Source organism: Heterocephalus glaber, unplaced genomic scaffold, assembly GCF_053883595.1.
Source record: "Heterocephalus glaber isolate CG9 unplaced genomic scaffold, H.glaber_assembly_v1.0 deba00001481, whole genome shotgun sequence".
Lineage (NCBI taxonomy): Eukaryota > Metazoa > Chordata > Mammalia > Rodentia > Bathyergidae > Heterocephalus > Heterocephalus glaber.
In genome coordinates, this window is record NW_028258317.1 from 15,470,104 (window position 1) to 15,494,375 (window position 24,272).

The 24,272-nt window shown below is 49.8% G+C and overlaps 1 protein-coding gene and 1 long non-coding RNA gene across 2 annotated transcripts in view; one reads left to right on the plus strand and one right to left on the minus strand.

Moving 5' to 3' along the window:
• The window catches only part of Pax5 (paired box 5), a 175,973-nt gene extending 157,729 nt beyond the window's left edge, over nt 1–18,244 (plus strand). Inside the window, exons 9-10 of the mRNA XM_021251991.2 lie at nt 4,505–4,591; nt 11,523–18,244. Of these exons, the coding sequence (XP_021107650.1) occupies nt 4,505–4,591; nt 11,523–11,599 (164 nt within the window). The 3' untranslated portion in view covers nt 11,600–18,244. The remainder of the gene's footprint in view (nt 1–4,504; nt 4,592–11,522) is intronic.
• Nucleotides 10,930–23,084, minus strand: LOC110347429 (uncharacterized). Its single transcript, XR_002392060.1, has 3 exons — nt 23,002–23,084; nt 11,726–11,849; nt 10,930–11,435 (listed from the first exon to the last, which is right to left on the minus strand). It is a non-coding gene; the product is annotated as an uncharacterized LOC110347429 (long non-coding RNA).
• Between the last annotated feature and the right edge of the window lie 1,188 nt (nt 23,085–24,272).

Genomic DNA, 24,272 nt, shown 5'->3' on the forward strand with positions numbered 1-24,272 from the left:
AGTATAAAGGGTCAGCATTTTTGTGATGCCTGGATCATGGATCAGTTAGTAGAAAGAGGCAAGGGGCCCCTGCTGTCCTTTGTTTCTGCAAAGTTGTTAGAAAAGATGTTTATTGTGTGATCTTTGTCTTAAGCCTGCTGGCTCCACTTCTGGAGGCCCTGACAAGACCAGAGGCAAAGATTTTCATTTTCTGCCCCAAGAATATCATTCCTGCTCCTGAGGGATATTTCATACCTATGGAGGGTGCAGCTATGTCACTTTTAGGCCTGTTCCCTATGACTTGTGCTGTGGCAGCAGCCACCTGGAGGGCCCCCACCCCAGGCTATTCCCGCCCCCACCCCCAGCCTCTGTACTAGAGGCTGGTGCTCCCTGGCCCTTAGCCATGGCTGGATCCCAGCCCCAGTGGGAGACAAATCCTAATGTCCTGCCCCATGACTGCTCTGCTCTGCGGCTGCCTCTTCCAGGGCCTCCCAGGAGGCCTGGTAACTCAGGGGTCACACCCTGACCTGCCTGGCCTGGAGTATCTGTCTCCTGTCTGTCCTTCCAGGCCTGACTCCCTGTTCCCCTACATCCCAGATGCTGCCCCAGGCCTTTTGGGGGGTCAACAAACTTTCCTTTCTAGGCTGCTTTTCTGAGGTTCCAGCAAAGAAAGCAAGTGCCCCTCAAATGTGAGACTGGGGTTGACTTCAGGCAGAGAAATGAAGCAAAGGACTGCATCCCCCAGCCCAAGTGACCCAGGGTTAGGTGAGGGGACCAGAGCACCTGGGAGGGACCCAGAAGGGGTAGCTCCATGGTTGCTGAGTGGAATCAGGATCAGCAACCCAAAAAGGCCTTTAAAAATGGGGAAAGAGAGGCCCAGGTTGGGAAAGTAGTGCCACACTACGTAGGCAGTCCTGATCTGGAAGAGAGGAGCCTGGCTTTGGAGTCATCCCCGGGCAGGGCTAGAGCCTCCACTTTCTCACATAAAATGCAAACAATTGTACTCATCTTGTGAGTACACGGGGGTTAAGTGAGATTCTGAATGCTGAAGAGGGCATGGTGACTGACACAGGATGTTGTCATCCTGATGAACATTCACTGAGGCGGTACTCTGTATCGGTTCGTGTGAGCTCCCAACAACCACATGGTCTTTACAATCTATTAACTGTTCCTACTTTATAGAGAAGAAAGCTGAGGTACAGCTAGGTTTAGTGACTTGTTGAGAGTCACAGAGCTGGGAAGAGGCAGACTCAGGATTTGAACCCATGCATTCTGGCTCCAGACCTCTTGCTCACAACCTCTGTGCCAAACTGACTTAGGGCCAGTGGTAGCATGTGGGCTTGAACCTTGGAAGTCTGCTGCTTCCCAGCCAGCTTTGTGACCTGACAAGTCCTGCTTTATGGACAACGCTTGGTGACTGAGGACCTGACCTCTCCATATCTCATGGGGTAAGGACTCCCTACATCAAACAGCTTCATATGTGGCACTTCAAATAACAGGTGCCACCCCAGAGTCCTCAACAGGTAGCTGGACTAGTCCCTTATGCAAAGTGTATCACTCTCATGGGCCATCTCACAGGACAGGGACCCTGGACTGAAGGTGCCCACTATATCACAATTCTTAGCACACCAGGCAGGGGCTGAGCTCCTTATGAGCTCCTACTGAGAGGCAGCGTGATGTAGTGAGCAATGGAGTCAAAGAAATTGATTTAATCTTGGCACATAGCAAGTACTCATTTAGTTCCTGGCTATGGAACTAATAATGGAAGAAGCGGGAGCCATGATCTGAGTTAGAGAGGCCTGTTCTGGTAGAGTGTCCCTGCCTGACTTAGGTTCCCATCTTTCCTTCCTTCCTTCCTTCCTTCCTTCCTTCCTTCCTTCCTCCCTTCCTTCCTTCATCAAATAGTTATCCAACCCTGCTGGGTGCCAAACCTTGTGCTCAAATTTGGAATAGAGACATGAACAGAGAAAACCCTCTGCTTTCAAAGAGCTTACCGCCTAGTGGAAGAGGCAGACAATTAACAAGATGAGCATGATTAATAAGACCGGTTGGAGTATGATACAGTCTATGGAGAAAAATAAAGCAGGAAAGAGGGACGGATGGTCAGAGAAGGCCTCCCAGGGAGGGCCTCACCTAAATGAAGCCTAGAAGGAGATGAAGAGAAAACCATGGGGACAGCTGTGTCATGGGGGACCCAGAAGAACTACCAATGATCCACAGAGCACCAACCATCTGCTGGGGACAGGGCATTAAGCTAGGGCAAGGGTGAGACATAGGTGCAGAGAGGACCCGCAGGGCCAGAAATGCCCATGCCACAGGGACTTCCGCTTTAGGGCAGGGCAAATCCCTTTCTGGGGATGATGCTGGCGACTGAGTCTGCTTGAGGAGGGGAATGAGAGAGGTCCCCAAACAAAGAGGTATCTGAGGGCCTTTATGCTCAATTCTCTAAGGCCTGGTAAGTGAGAGTGGGTGGAAGAGGGTGGAGATGCTGACTTAGGCACATTCTCTAGAGAAGCTGGGAATTGTTTATGGCCCTGTGTAGGCCTCTGGTGGCCAGTGCCATTTTGGATATGGACAACACATACACATCTAATTCAAACCCAGTGCACCTGAGACTGTACTTAGTGGGCTGGAGTTTAGGGAGACTTCCTGCAAGAAGTGTCCTGGGAACTGGACTTGGGCACAGAAGCCATGCTGAGATGGCCTTTGCCATGGTCACCCAATGTCCTGGACCAGCATGGCGCTGTCAGGAAGTGCCTCTGATAGGGTGCTCCCTGGGCACCAGAGCCTGGAGGGGAGGGTGACTGTCCACCTTCTCCAGGCTGCTCTGTCTCTCTGCTCCCTGTACCTTGCCCCTGAGGAGAAGGAGGAAGAGAAAGGAGAGAAGGAGGAGAAGGAGGAGGAGGAGGAGGAGGCAGAGGAGGAGGAGGAGGAGGAGGAGGAGGAGGAGGAGGAGGAGGAGGAGGAGGAGGAGGAGCAGCCTTGGCGCTGATGGATATGCCAAAGCTGGGCTGCTGCTGCGGCCCAGCACTGTCACCATGCTCTCCCTCCCTCCTCTGGAACCTGACACCCTGACCACTGAGGCATAAAAAACAGAGAATTGGAAGGCTCAGCCTGTCAGGCTAGGAGTGGCCCCCAGAGAGGCCTGAGGAGGGGCATACACGTGTGTGTGTGTGTGTGTGTGTGTGTGTGTGTGTGTGTGTGTGTGTGTCTGTATACTCTCTTTCTGTGGTTGCCTGCCTGTGGATGTGGGGGGAGGCCAGCTGGGCCCAGTGGCTGGGGGCAGCTGGCCCCTCAGCCCTGCCTCACAGATCAGGCTCCAACTGGCCAAGCCCCATGGGCTCCACATTTGGGTTTAGGCTACAGGGGAGAGAGCATTGCTCTTGGTCCTGAGTTCTGACTAGCTCTTGGCCTTTATAAGCACCCTTGGGGGATCATGGAGACATGCTTTGGCTGGATGTAGTCTCCTGGGGCTGTGTAACTCCTGTCATCTCCAACAGGGGCGAACCCCCATGCCCTGTACCCACCAGCTGAAGCAAACTGCTCAGCAGCTGACTCTCCATGCCCTGCTCTACATCCTCTGCTGGACACACCCTCTGCCAGCCACGGGGTACCCGTTGAGGAGTCAGGGCCCAAGCCTACCCTCTGTGGCCTCCCAGCCATCAGAGAGACAGGCAAGCCCTGCCTGCTACAAGAGCAAGACAGCAAGAGTGTAGGAGATAGGATTTGAGGCTTGCCCCTTTGACCTGGCCAGCAGTAAAGAGGCTTGCCTGATGCTGTTACCTGGCCCAAGGAAGAGCCACAGTAAGCCTGTTGCTCCTTGAGCCACTGGCCCAGAGGGTACCGTCCTCAGGACCTGCCATGCCTCTCCCGTCTCTATGGTCCTCACCCTGAAATACCTCACAGTCCCTGCCTGAGGATGCCCAGAACTGCTAACAATTGCCCCAGCCTACCCTCTCCTCTGTTCCCCATCCCTTCATCTTAGCAATGTGCCAGTGGCAGGTGCATCCTCAAGGTAGACAACCTGGAATTTTGTCTCATTTCCTTGACTAGATTGAGGCCCCAGACATAGTCACCCCTGGATTCACAGTGCAGACAGTCAGACTAGAGCTGAGGTGCATGTTGTGGGGATTAGAACTGAACCCACACTAAGATCCTAGCAGTCTGTGGCTTTGGACTCGGGCAGGTATATCAGGTGAGACCCTGGACTTTAGGCTCTTTACCTGTAAAGTGAGCTAGTGGCCCCCAGGAACACCTGGCACATGGTGGTTCTGTGGTGCCCATGTGAGAGGCTGGCTTTCACTCTCCTTGGTACAAAAGGCTTAGAAAGACATAGGTAATGCCAGTGGCAGCTGCTTGCTTAGTGTGGATGTGGCTCTGACATGATCTTTATTGGTTATAAAAAGTACATTCAGCTCATGAAGGAGGCAAATACCATCAGCACTCAAGCTGGCCGGGACACAGGGACTTTTTTGAACTTGATCTAACATTTGGTTTCTGTTTCTCTCTCCACCATCACCTGCAGGGAGTGAGTTTTCTGGGAGTCCCTACAGCCACCCTCAGTATTCTTCATACAATGACTCCTGGAGGTTCCCCAACCCAGGGCTGCTTGGTGAGTACTGGCAGAGGCCTGCGGGTTCCTAGGCTGAGGGAAACCTAATCTGGGCTTTCTTACTGGGCCAGAGTCCCTCAACGACCTGATGTCCAGTCACTGAGGTGGGGTGGGTATGGGGGTGGCCATAGGGATCTCAGGGCCATAACCACGCCAGCCTGCTTGTCCCCTCATCTCTCTCTCAGATAGTCTGATGGATCAGGGAAAGTATCATAGAACAGTAAAAGGGAAGAAAAGGGAATTGAAGGAGGAAGAGGAAGGCAGAAAAAATGTCAGCCAGTGCGTAACACATTCCTTAAGAAGCATAAAAATGGTGAGAATTCTCTAAATAGAGCAGTAAACACACCAACTTGGATTAATTGGTGGGGGCTGCCTCAAGAGTTGTCTTGCTAAGGACTCTGAGGCCCAGTGTTTGATTAGTGATATCTACCATGGATGCTACCAGTGCCAGCTCCATGGCTGCCTTGTGGCCGAAGGCCTGCCAAGGCTTGCCACACAGGGCTCAGCTGGTGCCAGCCTCTGCCCAAGCCTTGAATTGACAGATTGTCTATAGCTGGTGCCAACCTGACTGTGAACATCATTAATGTATTTTTGCCCCCTAAAGACCAAGCAGGACTAATTTAGCCCTCAAAAGTCCAAGAAGAGCCTCTTGTTTTGTTGACATAAAATTACATGAAATGAGCTGGTGAGGGCTGGCAGGAGCTAAAGGACCTTAAGACACAGGCCCTGAGTTTACAGATGTCACTTACCATCTGGGGCATGGAGCCACCCAATCGGCCTGCAGACAACAACACTGATACCTCCCCTAATATCAGCTAAGAATTTTCACCTGGAGCAGTGAAAGGTCAGACGTAGAAGGGCCCTCTGAGACTACTCTGGTTTGTCTGTCCAGTTTAATAAGGCCTCCTTGTGTAAGAGCCTCTTAATTCCCTGGGTCTTTAATTCTTTTAGGACTTAGAAACATAGTCTTCAACAGAAAAACAATAATATGATGTCTTCAAACTCAAGTTGCCAAGCCATAGGTCTGTGAAGGAGGTCCTCAGGTCTCAAACCTTGTTTGGTGACTAGGACAGACACATGGTATGAACACTACCTCTCTCTTGCTACCACTATTCCATGCACTCGGGGCCACGGGCTGCCCAGAGCATTTTGGTGTGTCATGCATAGCTGTGGCTGAAATAAGGTACACTGCTAATTAGTGCTCCAGGTCCCCATGCAAGGGAGTTTTCCAGCCTTCTGGAAGATATCTGTAGTTTCCCAGAGGGCTTGAATCTGTGGATTGATCTCTTCTCAGACTTCTTTTTTGGTTTGGTCAAAATCATTTCAATCTAAGTGTTGTGAAACAGGATCTCCACCTACCTGATGTTTTTCCTTAAATGGACTCTGAGTTGACTCAGCTCTCAGTCTCAGGCACTGGGGCTGTAATCTCCCTGAACCAGTCAGTGTCTTCCAGTAAGAGTGGGTGTAAGGAGATGGGTCTTGAGGGCCAAGCCCAGGAGTCCCTCCCTGGAAATGTCCCTGAGACATAGCTGTGGCCCCAGATCTTCTGGGAGACCCACAGGTGATGTGGCTTAAAGGAAGGGTGGGCATCACCCTGTGGGTGTGGGTCTTTCTGATGGGGAGGTGACCCTGAGAAAGCCACATTGGCCCAGAGATTCCATGTATGACTGACTGTACACTGCTGGGGTGGAAAGTGGGGGCTGAAATCCACCCTCTCTATGGCACGAGTCCCTGCCCAGAAGGGGCACCTTTTCTGATTTTCATAAGGCATCCTTTAAGTTGGCAGTGGCCTTCATTTCTTTGCCCAGCAGTTTAAGAGGCAGAGAAGTGGAGACAAAGTTGCTCAGGAATGAGTAGCAAAGGGATGCGACAGGAGGTAGAGTGGTCAGTGTAGTGTGCACAGATGGGGAACCTTGAGACTAGGCTGGGTGTGTAAAGTGATGGGGACTCGTGGTGGACCTACATCTGAGGCTTTTGCTCAAGCTGGAGGGAAGTCCAGGTCCCAGTCCCAGTTGTTAGAGGCTTGGTCTGTGTTCCCAGTGGGAGGAAGATGCAGGCTCTGTCCCAGGGAGCTCACAGGCTAGAGGTGAGGGAGCATTGGGTAGGTGTGTCTCTGCTGGGAGGTGCTCTGTTCGGAAGGCCAGAGATAGTGTGAGAAGGAAGGCAAATCAAAACTCTGTTCTTCTAAGTGAGCACTTGCTAATTGTATCAGGCACAAGGGGGCAAAACGCTCCACGTGGGTCATCTTATTTTATCTTTTCAACAACTCCGTGGATCACATATCATTATTTCTTATATAGATGAGGAGAATGAGGCCCACAAAGGGTTAATTAAGTCACTGAGGTCACACAGCAAGTGAGTGGCACAGTGAGGACCCAACTTGACTCCAGAGCCTATATTCATAGTCAGTGTACGTCATGTTCTCTTACTCCTCCTGATGGATTCGGTCTGAACAGTGCTTATTGCTGAGAAAGGGTCTCAGGCTGTGTCGAAACAGGCCTGATAAGCCTCAACACTCAAGCTTGTGTGCGATGAGGACAACTGTTCTATTTTTGAAATCCAGGTTAATGATCTATGTCAGACTCTCATTTGTAAACAAAAAAGTCCACTCTGGCTGTTTTAAGCAGAAAACAGATTTATTAAGGGGTATGAAGGACTCCCAGAATCTCCAGGAGGACCACAAAGGCATGGGCCCCACAGCCCAAAACACACCCAGCCACGCCTCTGGGGCTACTCTATTGCCAGTGTTCCTGTGCTGCCAGCTGGCACCCCTACAGCTATTTGCTCTATGCTGTGGCTTTTCCTAGGATGCTTGAGACTGGGCATCAGCAGCTCTTCCCTGCCACCACCCAAAGATGAGGGCCTTTGCCATTTCCTCCCAATAAATGGAGTCCTCTAGCCCACTTCCTGGAGTTGCTCCCATTCCTATCAAGCTCATGCGAGAGAGTTTAATTGGCAGAGCCCACATAACACACCTGGGCCCTAGCAGCAAGAGAAGTTGGGAGGATGGGCTCAGACCGTTTCCTACCTCAGGAAATCACAAATATGGGATGGGAGGACTATAAACGATATGGGGCAGCTACAAATACGAGAAATGGCCCCTGAGCTGCCCAAATTTATAACCCAGGGAATCCTAGTCAGGCTGTCAACCAGAATGGGCCTTGGTGGGCTTTGTGTAAAATGGGGGTAGTCACTGTGGCAGCCTTTCAAGTGGGTGCTGAACGTGATGATCTTGGGGTGCACGCCCTGAATCTGCAGTGATCCCACTTGCTTGATTCATCAGACCAGAGCCTTGCAAATAGCTCCAAGCCCATTGCCATGGTGCCCTTGCCATGATGTCTGAGAGGGTTTGGCTGAGCAAGTATCAAGGGGGTTCCATCCAGGGAGACGCAAGCTGACAGTGTGTGCAGTGTGGGAAGGGGTACATGTGTGGCACCTGCCCTGGACTCCACGATGCTCCTGTTGGCTCAGTGGGGCTGTGGTCACAGGGAGCGCGCACACACACATACACACACACACACACACACACACACACACACACACACACTGGCACTTAGCCTGGCACATGCTGCTCGTACCTCCCTGGCTGACCAGCAATGCCATCGAATAAAAGTGAAGGACATATTTCATGTGAGTTTCACAAGAGAGCTTCCTCCTCACATGTGTGTCCAGCTGGGGCAACTGTGACTCAGCATCCTGTGTTGTTATGAACCTCCAGGTTGGCAGGGGAGCAGCAGAGGTTGGCGGGGTTGGGGGGTGTAGGCAGGACTGGTGGGGAGACAGGGCTGTGGCATCAATTAAGATTAGAATGGGAGCGCCTGTGGCCACTGCCTCCACCACCATGTAAGGGGATTAGAGAAGAAACCAGCCCAGAATGACTGTGTCAAGAAGTAAATTGATGATAATGTGAATTAGAGGGGAAAAATGACAGAACAAAGGACACGATTATTTGAGATGGAACCCTAATGGCACCAGGAAGACAGAGTGCTTTGTGAGGTGATGTTTTCATTTTTCATGGTAAATGCAAACTCTAAACCAAGGCCCAGCTCTGGGAGGAGTGAGCCAGAGCTGATGCTGGAGATGGCTGGGTGGGGAGCTTGGAGAGCAGCCAGGGCTGCTCAGCGAGCCTTCCCATACCCTGCCTGCCCCTTATACCCCCTTTTCAGGGTGGTCTCTGTGGTCTTCCTGCCCCAGTGCCATGCCACAGCCTGTGGGGGTGGCCCCTCACTTGTACCCCTCTTGCCTGGGCCATCCTCAGGCAGGATCCAGGGCTGGGCAACGGCTACTCTGTGAGCAGCTGTCCTGGCACTGTCCCATCCCACAGAAGAAAGCAGAGGGCTGACAGCTAGCTGTCTCTGAGGTAGGGCTGCAGCCAGGGAGGTGACAAGGAAGACAGCAGGAAACTCGGTCTCTGGGAATTCTTATGCAGGGGTTTGGTGTCCATGCCTTTCAGAATGACTTCACCACTGTCACTAATAGGGGCCTAGTTTAGAGGGGAGGCAGCACAAGTTAAAGTACCCTCTCAAACTCATCCTGCATGATTACGTACTAGCTGTACAGCTTTGGGAAGATTATTTAACCTCTCTGCCTCATTTTTCTCATCCATAAAATGGGGACAATAATAGTTCCTACCTGATAAGATTATAGTGAAATGGGCCCGGGGATTTAGCTCAGTGGTTTCGCCACCTGCTGCGCAGGCACAAGGACTTGAGTTTGATCCCCGGTACCAAAAAAATATTATAGTGAAAATGTATTTATTTTTAATTTTATTTATTTATTTACTTATTTATTTATTTATTGGCACCAGGGATCAAACGCGGGACCTTGTGCTTGCGAAGCAGGCAGCGGAACCACTGAGCTAAATCCCTGGCACCTATAGTGAAAATTTAAAAGAGTTGATGGATATAAAGTGTTTAGAAAAATGACAATTCCCACAGCATTTTCACATCCTTATTTCATGGTGTCTTCTCAGTGGCCATACTGTGACCCCCTGCTACAGATGAGAAAACTGAGGCTCAGGGGAGTGAAGTCGTATGTACGAAGTCACAGCCACAATTGGTGGAACCCAACTGGCCAACTCCAGGCCTCCACTGCCTGTTATGGGATCTGAGAGAACAGCTAGGATTGGTGGGATTTGGGTGAGATTTCAGAATAAACAGGAGTCGCTTCATCCGGGAATTAAGAGGCTTGCTAGTTCCACGCCGGCAGACATGTGATCTTCCATGAGCTGACAAGGCCCCAGCTGCCACCTGCTTAAATACCTATATCCCTCCAGTCCAGCTATGCCTAAGCTGCACTATGATCGAAAGAGCCTGGAGCTGGCAGCAGATAAGCAGCATTCTGGGCCAGGCAATGGGACTGAGAGGCTCTGTGGCTTTGAACCTCAGTTTCCTTACCTAGTGGCTCCAACCTCTATGGTTCTGAGAATCCACCTGTTCCCTGAGTCTCCTAGTTCCCCTCATCCCTGGGGAGGAATTGTAGCACAGAGGAGGGCTTTGGGGGGCCACATGCAGAGAGTGTCAAAGAAAGCAGCCCAGAGGCAGTGGAAGGAACCCAGCATGCTGTGGGGGCCCTCCCACCGCTCTGTCCCCAGGTCACAAAGAGAGGCTGGCACTTACCCTTCTCTCATACACATACCCCATGCTGCCCGTGTCCTACAAGCTCAGCCCAACCCCACTTCCTTCAGGAAGCTGACTTGCCAGAACAGGCTGTGTCCCCAAGAGCTATTTCTCAGAGTTCAGCTCCCCGTTCTGATCCTGAAGTCAGCCTTCACCCAGCCAGGCTAGTGGTTGCCCATTGATTGCCCAACCCTGCACCCAACAGGATCAGGAAATGAGCAGTGAATAAATTATTGAATGAATGAATGAATGAATGAATGGGAAAGGTGGCCAAGAGGGTTCTTCACTATTTTTTGCTTGCTCAGTAAGGTTGTTCATTCACACCAAAACCCCAGGTGAGCAGAGCCAGGCTTCAGGCTGTGCACTGAGGATGGACACCAAGGAGAGTAGAACCCAGCCCCCCCTACCCATCTCCGTCCACGGATGGGATGTGCAGAAAGAACATGGCCCAGCCTGTCAGGGTGTGCAAGGTCAAGGCAGGGAGCTTCCCGAAGGAAGACAAGGGCACCTTGAGGCTTGAAGGAGGCATAGAAGATTAACAGAGAGGAAGAAGGTGGTGAGAGCACAGGCAGCTATTCCAGGCAGGAAGCTGGGTAGGGAAAGGCAGAGAGGCCCAAGAGTCAGATCAGATAACTATACTTGCTCCCTTGATTTAAGTGAGATGGTGCCTATAGAGAACATAAAGTCAGGTACAGAGGATATGCTGAGCCAGTTGCTGTTAACATTTTGGTATATTTGAGATTACTGCGGAGTTCAGTTTCGATTGGTAGGGTACGTAGCATGAGCAGAAGGGGTAGTTGTTGTGGGAGGTGAGTCAAATGAAGCTGACAGGGAATAAAGCACAAAGCATCTGCAACCTGGACAAACATCTGGATGCTCTTGAACTTCTAGGTCAAGGGCCAGTAAACTCTTTTAAAGGAGAGGCTGGATAATAAATAGTTTAGGCTTTGTGAGCCACAGGATCTATATTGCAAATACTCAGCTCTGCCATAGTAGCAGGAAAGCAGCCACAGCCAGTAGGATAAGGAATGGGCAAGGCTGTGCTCCCGTAGAACATCACAGGCATCTGGGAGGATTGGTCGTGAGGGCTCCAGTCTGCTGAGCCCAGTGATGGGTAGCAAGGAGCCTTGAAATCTTGAGAGCAGGTAGCAGCCTTGATTGGATTTGCAGTTTGGGGAACAGATCAGGATAGTAATCTTGGTGGAAGGAGACATGGGCTGAGCTGGCTGAGAGGGCAGAAGGGACACAGGTAGGAAGATTGGTAGACAGGGAACCCCAGATCCAACCTCAATGCCTTCTCTCATCTCTTCCAGGCTCCCCCTACTATTATAGTGCCGCTGCCCGAGGAGCTGCCCCACCTGCAGCTGCCACCGCCTATGACCGTCACTGACCCTCGGAGCCAGGCAGGCGCCAAGCACTTATGACACATATCATTGAGGGAGATAGCCTCCCAGCACCCCCAAGACAGCCGTGGGGGTGTCCAACAAGACCATCCCCCAGCAACCCCTCCACTCACCTGAAACTCCCTCCTTCCCCTTTTCCTGCCAGGCCTGCAGGTTCTCTGGTAGGGCTGTTGTCGTATGGACCCTTGCCCATTTCAAGAGTCAATCGATGAGCTTCTCCCAGTGGTGACAGGGTCTCTGCAAACCAACAGAATGCTCTGCAGAACACTGCAGCCCAGCACAGACTACCAGTCCCCCAGGTCTGACAACCTGTGCGTCTTGGCCACAAAGCTTGGGGAGGAGAGCCAGCTTTTGTTACTTCAGCAGCACCCATGTAAATACCTTCTTGCTTGTCTGTGGGCCTGAGAGTCTGACTTAGCAGACTGCCCACCCCACGATGCATCTTGCACTCACAGTGCATCACAGGACACCTGTGCGAAGAATGTCCCCTCTGCCCTGGGTGCCCCCGTCATATGAGCTCAGAGCTGCCCTTGAGACCGAGGATGCCCACATCAAGACCCCAGCCCTCTACTCATCCCTACTGCTCTAACATCTTGACTGGGAGTCTCACTGGACAGACTGTGCTGTGAGCTGCCCCTGAGACTCCTCCAGGAAGGAAACACTTTGGGGAGATGCCCTGATTTCTTGTCTCCATTTCCTTGGGGCCACTGCAGTGTGAACAGCTCTTTTCCAGATCAAAGAACTCAAAAGAGAACTGTCTGGGAGATTCTTCAGCTGCTGTTCTAAAGTAAGAGATCATCCCAGTGTTGATTGCATTGTAGACTTTGAATGTCACGGCTGGGTAGGATCAGAAGATCATCTGATCCAGGCCAGGGAGGAGCTTGAGGCTCTCCTGAACCTCTCAGCCCCTGGAACCCCTGAACTGAACTGGAATGTTTTCAGAGGCATGTCCAGGTTCATATCATTTTGGAAACCCACCATGGACATTTCACCCACCCTCCAAGATCCCAGCAAGTGGATTCGGAGAAAATCTGTCCCAGCAATATAGACAATGATTAGCAAAACGGACTTTCCCCCTGCACTTAGGACCACAGTATCCTTCAGCAGTCAGCTAAAACTCCTGAGCTTCCTCTTGGGGTATCCCTCTCCATCCTTGCAGAGCTGGGCCTGTGGCTGGGCACAGAGGTGCTGGAGTTGGGAATGCTTGCTTAATTTCACACAGTGCAGATTCACCTGTTAATACAGGGTCTGGGATGGTCAGGAGCTCAGAGGAGGGGAACACAGTGTGGGCAAGGTTGGTCTGAGGAAGCCAGCTGGGAAGCCTGGAGAGACAGCAGAAGGCCTTCTAGGGGAGGACCAGGACAAACAGTGAGAAACTGGTGTGCGACCTGGGAGTGGTTTTGAGATGAGGGTACCAGGTGCCAGCATCTTTCCACCTGGGGTCTCAGTCCCTTGCATGGTCTCTCCTGCCAACTTGGAACAACCAGATGGAGCTCCCATCCAAACTGGGGCTGAGTCAAATGACAACAGGTTTGGTCATCTCGTGTGACAGTGTCCCTGGTGTCTGGCAGAGAGCTAGGGTAGAGAGAGCCTGCCCTTGGGATCATCAGGCCTGGCAGTTCTTGTCCTGGCTGTACCTCTGCTTTACTGTAGGATCTCGGACAAGACCTTTAAGTCTGAATCTCAGCTGCTTTGGTACAGCAGGGTCACCAGACCACTTTCTCTTTCTCTTCTTCCCAGAGAGCTGGGCCATGACAGGGTAATCTGGGGAAGGCCTTCCACTTCTGAACAAGCATTTAGGAGTGGGTACCTGCATCCTGCTAATGTTTGGCTCAAGTGGGAAACAAGAATACCTTGAGAGGTGGGAATCAGAAGCACCTTGGGCAAAGACCTACTCCAGCTGCCCTAGAGAAAATTAAGGCCCAGCTTGGAGAAGGCCAGGACTATGCAAGGGGAGAAAGCAGGTCTCCTCTGGTCATCTCTAAGTGTTTTGGCCCTCAACATCCCCACAGGGTAGGGGGGCAGAAGAAGATACCAAGGCTCAGCAAAGTGGAGTCCCCAAACAGTGACTGAAAGGGATGAGCTGGGACTTGAGCGCCTGCCTCCTAACACATAGTGATCCCCTTCACCGCATCTATATATCTCCTATTACTGGGAGAGGAGTTGACAATGAGGACAGTGGGAGCGGGTTCTGGGCCCAGTGTTGCAGTCTGGGTGCTGGGAGCTGTGAGAACTGGCAGGTAGTCCCAGTCACCCAGCCCAGAAGTGAAGCCAGTTAGTTTACAGCATGCATGCCACTCCTATGGACTCTGCTAGGCAAAGAGGGGAGGTATATAGGGCCAGAGCCCACCATGGATGCTGAGATAACCTGGATCCAGCTTCTACCTGCCAGGCAAGCTAGGAGAAGGATGTTCCTTGGCTCTTACTTTCCTCTCTGTCACAGGAAGTGGTGGGACTGGGGATCCCCAGCACAGGCTCTTGGGCCTCTGTCCCCTGCCACCCCTCTCTGGGGATGAGGTGCACCCACATCTTTGGATTCTGGCTTCTCACCGTACATTCAGGCTGTTAGGAGGAAGCCAGCCTCCCTTGAGCCAGCTGCCTAAGTCACACACCATCCTTCCTCAGCAAGTCTCATCCCATGCTGGCTTCTCCCCATCCTGCCCCTGATTTTACCCCACAATGAACTCCCTTCATGCTTTTTCTCTCTCACCTGAGGCTTGCTTTTCCTCGGGTGGGATTTGCATTTATTAGACAAGAAGCACAAGATTACACAGATACACATGGATGTTCTCACACATGCACACCTGCTCTCAGAGCAGCCTGGGGCTTGGTGAGGAGAGTTCCAAAGGACACAAGCTGTTGAGTAGATGCCAGAGTCTGGGACTTCACCAGCCTACCAGCCTTCAGCCCTGTGTTCCAGCTCTGACTTTTTGAAAAAGGATATTTTCATACCAGTTGTCTAGCTCCAACATGGAAAAATTTGAAGACATATCAAACCCACCATCCCTTTTCCAAGGCACCCTGGTTAGGGTTAGCACTTTCATAACTGACATTGTATAGTGCTTTGCAGTCCCCCACCAACTTGTGGGTCAAAGATCATAATGCCCATTTTACAGACAAGGAAATTTGAGGTTTACCAAATGAGATAGAGATGAAGTGAATTCTCCGATCTCCGAGCTCAGTTTTGCCTCCCCACTCTGCACCCCATCCCCGTGTTCCTGTTATGAGAGTGTATGGCTCGGAGACACCCACCCCCGAGTCCTCCAGAAATCCCCAGACCCGCAATGAGGAAAGAAAAAACAGGGCCCAGAGGCTGGCTTGATGGCAGGGCGGGGTGGGGGTTGGTGACCCTGCTGTCCAGCTTGATTCTCATTAACACTGAGACCGGCAGTCTTTGTTCGAATTCCCACCAACGCTCGAAGCTTTCATCCAGAGTCCCTTTCTCCTGCATCCTGGTGCTCAGAGGGGGTCAGAGCCTGTCCAAATCTACACCATGACCCCTGGCAGGACCTGGACATAACCTGTCTCTGGCTCCCTGAGTGCAGAGTCCCAGTATCATGAGCTGTTCCCTTACTCCTTTTTTCTCTGCCCTTTCCACTTTGGAACAGACTGTGGCAAGGTACAGGAGGGCCTGCGCTAGGCCCTCAGGATGCCTACAGGCCCAGGGTGCCACAATGCCCAGAAAAACAGACATTATAACCTCAAGGGCTCTGACTTAACTGCTTCCCAGCCGGACAGCTGGTGTCATCCTGCCCCCTGGGAAGGGCTTGAGGCAGCATGGCACTGTGGGGCCTGAGACACCACAAGTAGATTCAAAAATGAAAACTTTTAAAACGATGCCAGCCAAAAAGAAAATATGGCTACTGGCCACATGTGACCTGCCGGACACCAGTTTATGACAGCTCCACCATCACTGTGGAGTCGCTCCTTCCTTTCTCACTTCCTTGTCCTTTGTTGCACATTTGGAGGAGATAGGTGCCTAGAAAGGTGGGATATTCTTCAGGTTGTCTAGGAAGTCGGTCCAGAAACAGGCAAAACCAGGCCCTGACACCCTCCCAGGCCTTCTCTTGGGCTCCTGCAAAGTGTTCGGGCTTTAAGGTAGGATAGAGTGGAACACGGAGGTGGTAGGTGGGGGTAACTGTTGGCTTTTAAGGGAAGTAAGTGCTGCTAGAGCCCTTTCCCAAAAGCCCCAGGTGTGGCCTTGGGGCAGTGAGGGGTGAAATCCCTTTATGAGGAGTCATACTTTAGAGTGACTGGCTTGCCTTTGGCAGCCTTGGTTCCAGTCATCCCTTTGTGGATGACATTTCAGCTAGAATTGAGCTCCAATCCATGGGGAGCAAATCTTAGAAACAAACCAAGCAGTCCAGACATATACCTGGAAACAAGCTCCATCTGAGATATAGTATTCCAGCAGGGTAGAGAAAACCCAAGGTCCCTGGATAAGCCAGGCCCAGGCTAAAGTGAGTCAACCCCACAGAAACTCTGGGCTAGACCAAATCCACAGAGCCCTGCCAAGATGCTGGCTCTGAGGCCCTGGCCTTGTCACCCCTCTGGAGCCTGCCTCTGATGGTTTCCAGGCACGCACACTAGCATTCCTGATGAATTTATTCCTTTAGTCCTTTGGCCTCAGAGAGGTCCAACACAAGTACATTTCTTAAAAGGTAATAAAATACATGATTGGAAAGCTGGACAGTCAGGCCACGACTCCTAGTCTGCAGCCTGCCCCACCTCCTGGCAGCCCCTTCAGCCTCCTGTCCCCTGTTATCCCTAGTCCTCAGGATTCCCTCCTGTATATTCATGGGGGAGCCACAGTGTTGATCCACACTTCCCTGATGTCAGATCCAGCTACACCTCAAGTGGCAACTGGGTCCCCAGGGGCTGGCTGCAGAGGACACAGTGAGTCCCTTGCGCAAGCGCACCTGATGAGGCTGCAGCTTCTCTTAAATGGGCTGCTGGCTGGGAACAGGTAGACACCACTCTTTCTTTTCATTCTCTGGTATTTCCTTGGCACTTGGGCCCTATTTCCAGATGCCCCGAGGATTGAAGGGGACCTAAGAATCATGTTACTGCCGTCCATTGGAGAGTTTCAGTCCAGGGAGTCCCATTTGGCTCACCACCAAGTGGAAGGTAAACATAGCCACCCCAAAGTAAATCTAGACCTTCTTATTCCTCCTGAGTGGCACAAGGAGAAAACATGGCTGCCTTTCTCTTTATGGATTTCCACGTGGAGCTGGGCTTAAGCAATGCCCTTGGCCTGTGGCAGGAGACACACGGAGGCTCTAAGCATGGTACAAGGAGGGAAGCAGGTGAAACAAAGGGAGAGGACTTGGCAGTTCTGTGTCCCCCTCCCTGGCTCTGAGGCCTGGCTGGGGGAAGTCACACTGTAGCCTCACCTGCCCCAACCTGGGTCTGCCGACTCTGAGTCTGTGGCTGCTGTGCCTCCCTTGTCCCCCAAATCGCTATGCCTATGGCCACGTCCCTCATCTTCTCCAAAAGCACCATTAAGAACAAGTGATTTTGGATGATGGATTTTTGATTTACAAATGGTGCATTTCCCATGGAGTGGAACAGAAAGGAAACCATTTAATGGCTCCCTTATTTTCAAGCATGAATACATTTTAATGAAACTATTTTATTGTATTTGAGGAAATGGAGAGTTGAACATTCCAACCAATCAATAGCCAATTAATTGCTATAAAGCTAAAAAGAAAATAAATAAATCTCAAGTCTATCTTAAACACCCTGCAAAGCTCAGAGTCTCAGAATCTGGCCTCCCTCTTCACAATGTGTGCATATGAGTGTGTGTACAAGGCACACACATACCTACACCTCAGAATTACTTGAAACTCAGAAAAAGTGCTGAGTCTCCTCATGCCAATTCTTGCCTGCTGTCCTTACCTTTGGTCACAGAAAGCAAGCAGACCTGGCAGCAGCCTGTCCTGGGGCTCAGGAAGAGGCAGACCTGGCCCCTGGCCCTAAGCCACCAGCACAGTGTGGGGGTAGTAGGCAGTGATGGCCTGGAACTGGTGGGGCCCCACTTCTCCAGCCTGGCTGCTGGACCCCCCCCAAGCCAGGCTGAGGATGGAATTCTGAGTCTGGTTTGGCCGTGATGCCTGCTGGAAGCTGCTGCCCTGGTTTTTCACCCTTTAGTGGCCTTTGGACATTGAGTATTTGTAGAAATGCAGATTATATTGCAAAAGGAACTCTCTGCTAGGAAAACACATGGATTTTGCTTTTCGTTCTTTGAGACAGTTGATTTTGTCTTAGGAACTGAATTTCCAGCATCAAAGAAATACATATCTACTGTATCCGCCAAAGTTTGTGATGCCTGCATAGACGCTTACTTGTAAAAAAAAAAAAAAAAAAAAAGTACAAAAACTAACAAAAAAACCACACAATTGAATTGCCTTTGAAAGTGGGAGATGGTCTGTCTCCAACAGATGGGAAAAAAAATGGTTCTTAAAAATGTGTATGTTTTGTATTCTTTTTTTCTAGTAGAAAATAACTGACTTGAAATACTGGTGGTTTTTTTCTTAGTGACGTGTGTTGCTTTTGTGTGTAATAATATTTGAATGTAATTACAGCTGTGCCAATTTGCCAAAGATGTTGGACATATTTTTCTTTTGTTGGGAGGGGGCAGGGGATGGGGGTGGGCCTGGGAGGACATGGGTGGGGTGTGGGCTTAATTTTTGAAACTTTTTTTTTCTTGTCAAACCTGAAATTTGTGGTCTTATTTTAAGTTAAATGGTTGGCTGCAACACCTTTATTTTAGATTAGTTGGATAAAAATGCAATAAGATTGGAGTAGTTTCAATATCCGTGTGTCTTATCATGAGTGACTGTTAACTTGTGAAGAATTGATTTTATGTAACCTTTATGTGAGATAATTATTTGTAAATATTTGCCATAATTTTATTGGTTCCTAAAATAAAAGTAATTTTTTAAGTTCAGAAAATGAATTTGATCTGATTTGCTTTTATTAGTTCATAGGTGGTCTTTGACAAGTCTGACTAAACCACATGGAGTTGTGGGGAATTTGATGGCTCCTAATTAAATCGAGGTCAGAACAAATCTGTGCATCCAGAATGATGTGCTGCAGTATTGGACTCCGGCATGGGCAGGGGCAGGAGGGGCAGAGTTCACCCTTGAGAGATCGCCTGGCCTCAACTTTTTTAGCTCCAGAATGGTAATACCCACTTCATACATCCATTCACCTAACTGACTGAGCATGTAGTATGTCCCTGGCACTGGGAATTACAGCAGTCAACAGGGTGAACAAGAACCCTATTATCAGGCCTACAATCTAGTAAGAGTTGTGAGCCTTGAGATTACTCATGTAACATGCCTAGGAAATGGTGTGCACCTGCACCTATGCTTTTAACCTTGTTCAGGCTGAACCTCCTGGAAACTAAAATGTCTGGGGACAGACAGACTTGAGAAGCCACTCACCCTAGGAGGTGTGCCTTCAGGCTCCATAGCACAAGCCTGGCCGGAGCTCAGAGCTCAAGAGCCGCAATCCTTCTGTGAGAGATGCCCTAGACCTAAGCTTCCAGTATTGAGTGTTTTGGCTGCGTGGGAGCCCAGAGATGGCTTTTCATTAGGGGGCAGGGATGCTGCAGACCTGAGCCCTGCCCCTGCCGGGCAATGTCAGTCTGCAAGGGCAGGCAGGGACCACTGTGCCCCTTGGCACAGTGTGTGCAGCTCAGTAATTGCCAGAGATGGAGTGGGCTAGTGACCACGTGGGGGCCATGGACTGCGACTCATTCATATTTAATAAAGCAGGATGCACGGCCTCCATTCATTTCTGCAATGGATGGTGATGACGACGATTCCTGGGGGACAGAGGAAAGCAAGAGAAGCATGGCAGAGCTTGGGCCCTGCTTTCTTCTCAATGCTCTTAGAGTACAAACTTCAAAGAGAAGCAGCTATGTTTTAGAACTGAAATTGGACCCCAAACCTTTGTGAACCGGTGAAGCACAGCAGAACTTCAGTCCCTGACCCCATGGCTCTTGTTCCTGGTGTTCTGGGCACAGAAACCTCACACCTGCCCTCCTCACAAAGAGGGCACCAACATCTGGGGTGACCAAGGCAGGTGCAGCCCCATATGACAGCAGAGTGGAGTAAGGGCATGGAAGTGCCAACCCTGAGCACTCAGGCAGCCTCTGGCAGCCCCTTTGCACTAAGCAACAGTCACAGAGGGGCAGGAGAGGACACTGAGGTCTGCTGCGTGAGATGTTAGCCTCAGACCCATTCATTCCTCAGATCCTCTCTGGAGCCAGGCCTTGCAACAGGTGCTGGGTACAAGGAGACCCTGTGGAGGGACAGGCCTAGGGCAAAGTTTCCAAGGGCCCTGGATATGAGTCTTGGCTCCAGCTCTTGAAGCACAATTTGCTGTTGTAAGTAGTCTCTTAACTTCTAGAAGCCTTGATTTCTGCCCCTATATAATGTTTAGAAACCTCATAACATTTCCCTCAGTGTTGTGAGGAATAAGTTATGCACCTTGTACAAGTTTTTCCAAGGGACAAATGTGAATTTTGCCACAATATCTCTTCTGTTGTAAAGAAGTCATGATTTTATACCCAAAGGTCAAATTCTAGTCAGAACTTCCTCTGAGCTAGGTGCAGGGGAAAGGTAGAATGCAAAAATGAACCAAGAGCTTGCTGTCTGGGGGCAGACAATGTGCATGTTTTAACTCTAGGCCTCATGTGAACAATGTGACCTACACATGGGGCATCTAGGAAAGTGTAGACTCAGAGGAGGTAATCCATTCAGTTGGGTAAGAGGTAGTCAGGGAAGCCTCCCTAGAAGAGGTGACTTTTGAGCTGAGCCATGAAAGGGGAGCAGGATTTCAACAAGAAATTTTAAAGTGTTAAGGAAAGGCCTTCCAGGCAGAGGTAACAGCATGCACAAGGCCAAAAGAACATGTAAATGTGTGTGTTGGGAAGAGACACTAGACTATCTACCTCTGAGCTATCCAGGCACTGTGTCCTTTCCTCAAGTCCAGAGTGAGGGCTAACCTGGGGAGTGCATCAAATGGAAGAGCTGGCCTGGCCTCATGTCATTTCCCAGCAGGTAGGGTTGCTCAAGGAGGAGGGAGAGGTGACCAGTGCAGGTACAGGTTGAAGACTTTCCACAGGAGGCTACAGAAGAGTGCCTATTCCCCATGGGGTAGGAGCAGATGGGTTTCCAGCCCCACAGACCTGATGGCCTTTGAACTTCTGGCCAGCTGTATGGTGATGTGGGTAAAGGGACTCTTCTGGCCGACTAAGCACTGCTGTGGCCTCACCAGCCCACTGCCTCAACAGCCCCGTTTGGGGGAGACATGTGGGCCTCTGAGTCCCAGGGCAAGCCTGGCCAGCCCCCTGGAGACCTCGTTGGGAGGTCTTCTCCACAAGAAACACAGCCACTGTGATTCTGGACCTCTGGGGGAACTAATGGCCCAGATGATCTTACTTTGTATTCATCATTATGTTCTGATTTTTCTCTAGTGTATGTGTCTTATACACAATTTTAAAATAAGTTTTAAAAATTAGCATAGCTATCTTGGTTTGGTCCTGCAAGCAGACTATGATGGGAGTCTGAGGGTATTCAGCAAAGAGTTCCTGTGTTGGTTTTTAAATTACCAAGCATAGGACAACATACTGGATAGCTTAAACAACAGAAATTTGTTTTCTCACAAGGCCGGAGGCTAGAAGTCCAAGATCAAGGTGTCAGCAGGGTTGGTTTCTTCTGAGGCCTCTCTTTGCCTGCTGATGGCTGCCTTCTCTCTGTGTCTTCCCTCTGGTCTTCCTCTACAAGTTGCGGCCTACTCTCTTCTTACGGGGGTACCTGTTGTGCTGGGTTAGGGCTCACCCTAGCAACCTCATTGTACCTTAAAGGACCGATCTCCCAATACAGTTACATTCTCAGGTACTGAGGACTGGGATTCTAATATATGAATTTTGGAGTGATATTATTCAGTCTATTACACTACCCCAGAGTAGAGACTCCCAGATCCAAGTCCAGCCTGGGCCTGCTCTTCACATGCCAACCCTGCCTGGGCCTGCCCAATGCCACCTCTAGCCAGGAACATTATCAGTCCCTCTGTGGCCACACCAGAGGCTTCCCCAGTGTAGGGAAATCTTTACCTCAGAACTTACATAAATTCCTAGTAGAGCTAGAAGCTATTTAATCTTTTTTTTTTTTTTTTTTTACAAAACTAGTAGGGTAATAGATAATTATGTATTTCAGATCTCCATGTGGAATGTGATTTTGTAGATTTAAAAAGATGTAAAGTTTTAGAGGAAAAGATGGACATATTTCAGCTGGTGTTTTTACTTTTATTTATCTAAGAAAAAATTTAAAAAGTAAAAAGACAACTTGGAAAAATAAACCTAAGAAATGTGAAAAGGTGTAATGCCCTAAATATACAAAAATTTTATATGCAATTATATGAAAAGTAGTTCTCATATATATATATATATATATATATATATATATATATATATATATCTTCAATGGAGAAATGGATAAAGATATGCAGAGATCACAAATATATGACAATTAATCAAGAGCAGTAATCACCTGAGTTCAAACACGTACTAAAATTTAGTACATGCTGCTACTGAACTGTCTTGCAATGTGAGGCCAAGGCTGCCTGTTCAGCTCTAGACCTGGCACTGGTCCCAAGGTCACTTAGAGAAGTGGGACTTGAAAGGTGCTGGGTGGAGATCCCACGCCCAGCTCCGACCCGTCCAGTCCCGGGACTGTGGTTTTCCCATAGAGCCTGCTGGCTGCAGTCAGAGCATGACAGTACAGCACAGGCCAGGTGGGAAATGTGGCGTGCCAGACCCAGTGGTGTTATGTGGAAGGGAGGCAAGCAGCAGACGTTCCCACATTATCCACAAACATGTGTAAATATCGCAACGGCTGTAATGTAACCAAGAAAATCACTTCCTGTTGTTTCCCCTTCAGTGATATTTTCTGCTTGGCTGAGTTTGCTTAGTGCACTGGAAAGGCCAACTCATCAGTTCTTGCTGTTAATCAAGAGCAGTAATTGTCCAAGTTCAAAGCCTCCTGACTTAAACTCTGCTGAATAGGATAACAAGTTCCAAAAATGCTAAGTAGTAGTTTCTATAAATGGATCTTTTTAAATAGGGAAGACCCCTGAAGAGGGTCTGGAAAGAAAATCTTCAGTGAAGTAGAATTAAAACATTGTGAGTACTTTCTAGAGCATGGCAGATAAACCCTTGAAACTCCCAGAAATTCTTAAAGCATGGGCTATCTGGATGTATCCTCACTTTCTCATTTACTGTGTAAACTTATATATTGATTAAGGCAATGCCAGCTAATGTAACAAACCTATCCCATAACTTCAGTCTCAACACAATAGAAATCTGTTTTTCACTCACATAACTGGTGCTCTAAAAGTTCTAGAAGCTGGGCTCCTTTTCTCTTTGGATCGAAGGTCTTAACATGCATCCTTGAAGTTTACCTGTTTGTCTGCATTAAACCTGCATAAAAGGAAAGAACACCAAGCATTGTGCTCTTGAGAGGTTTCCATGGTCAGGGCTCACATTCTATTGGCCAGAGCCTTGTCCTGTGCCACGCCCAGCTGCAAAAGAGGCTGACAAATGTAGTCTAACTCTGCGGAGAGGAAGAAAAGAACATGGGTCTGAGGCACAGCTAGCCAAGCTATATCTTCACCACACCAGTGAATTCCAGAGAATTTCAACCTCATCTTCAGTTCTTTTCTACCAGCTCTGAGGCAGTGGAGGATGGGACAGACTGAAGCAAAAGAATGGCATGAATGTGCTCTGCCCAGATCCCTGCACACCACCTCTACCGGACCCTCCGTTGAACCCAAGCTGATGCCAGGCTTGAAAGACAAGCATGTTCCTGTCCTGGAAGAATGAAGGAGTTCCATGGCTTGTCAGTAGCAGCCCCAACCCTGATCCACTCTGATGTTCTGCCCTGCTTCTAAATGCAAGTCTCTGGGTTGAGCTGTGGGTAAATTTACCTATTAGTGTCTACTGAGTATTAATTATTTATCGGACACTAATATTTGGTGGAATTTTTCATGTTGCCCCAGAATTGCACACCCAAGGTCCAGAGTTGATGTCAATATTTCACTGAGCTTCTAAAATTTGCTTACCTCACCTCCTGCAGTGCTGAGAGGTAACAATTCAGAGGACAGAGCTGGCCACCCAGTTGCACCTCCCTACTCACCCACCACCACCACCACAGTCATCGCCACAAATACAAGAAGACTAAGAGAGAGAAGGAAGCAGTCAGCTTGGAGAAAATGCAGGCTCAGGAGAGAGGCTGGATGCTCCCCTCATGCTGTCAGAGTACTACTGCTTCCTCTCTTCAAGACAAAGGACAACTTTAGGAGAATTCCCTGGAAGGTTGAACGAATCTTCAATAAGGGGAGACTGGGATTTCACCTCCTATATGGTCATCTGGTTCACCATCAGAATTGGTGACATACCTTTGTGCTTACTGAAGCAGGGGAAAGATGTGTTTGTGCCTGTGAGGCACTGGGGACAAGCACCTTTGCACTGCCCTGCTACAAATGCACCCCAAACAGCCTCTCCCTGGCAAGTGGATATGTGGAAGCTAGAGGCTGTAGTTAGGATAGTTTTTGGTGGAAGCTGGGAGGAGAAGAATCCACATCTCTCCC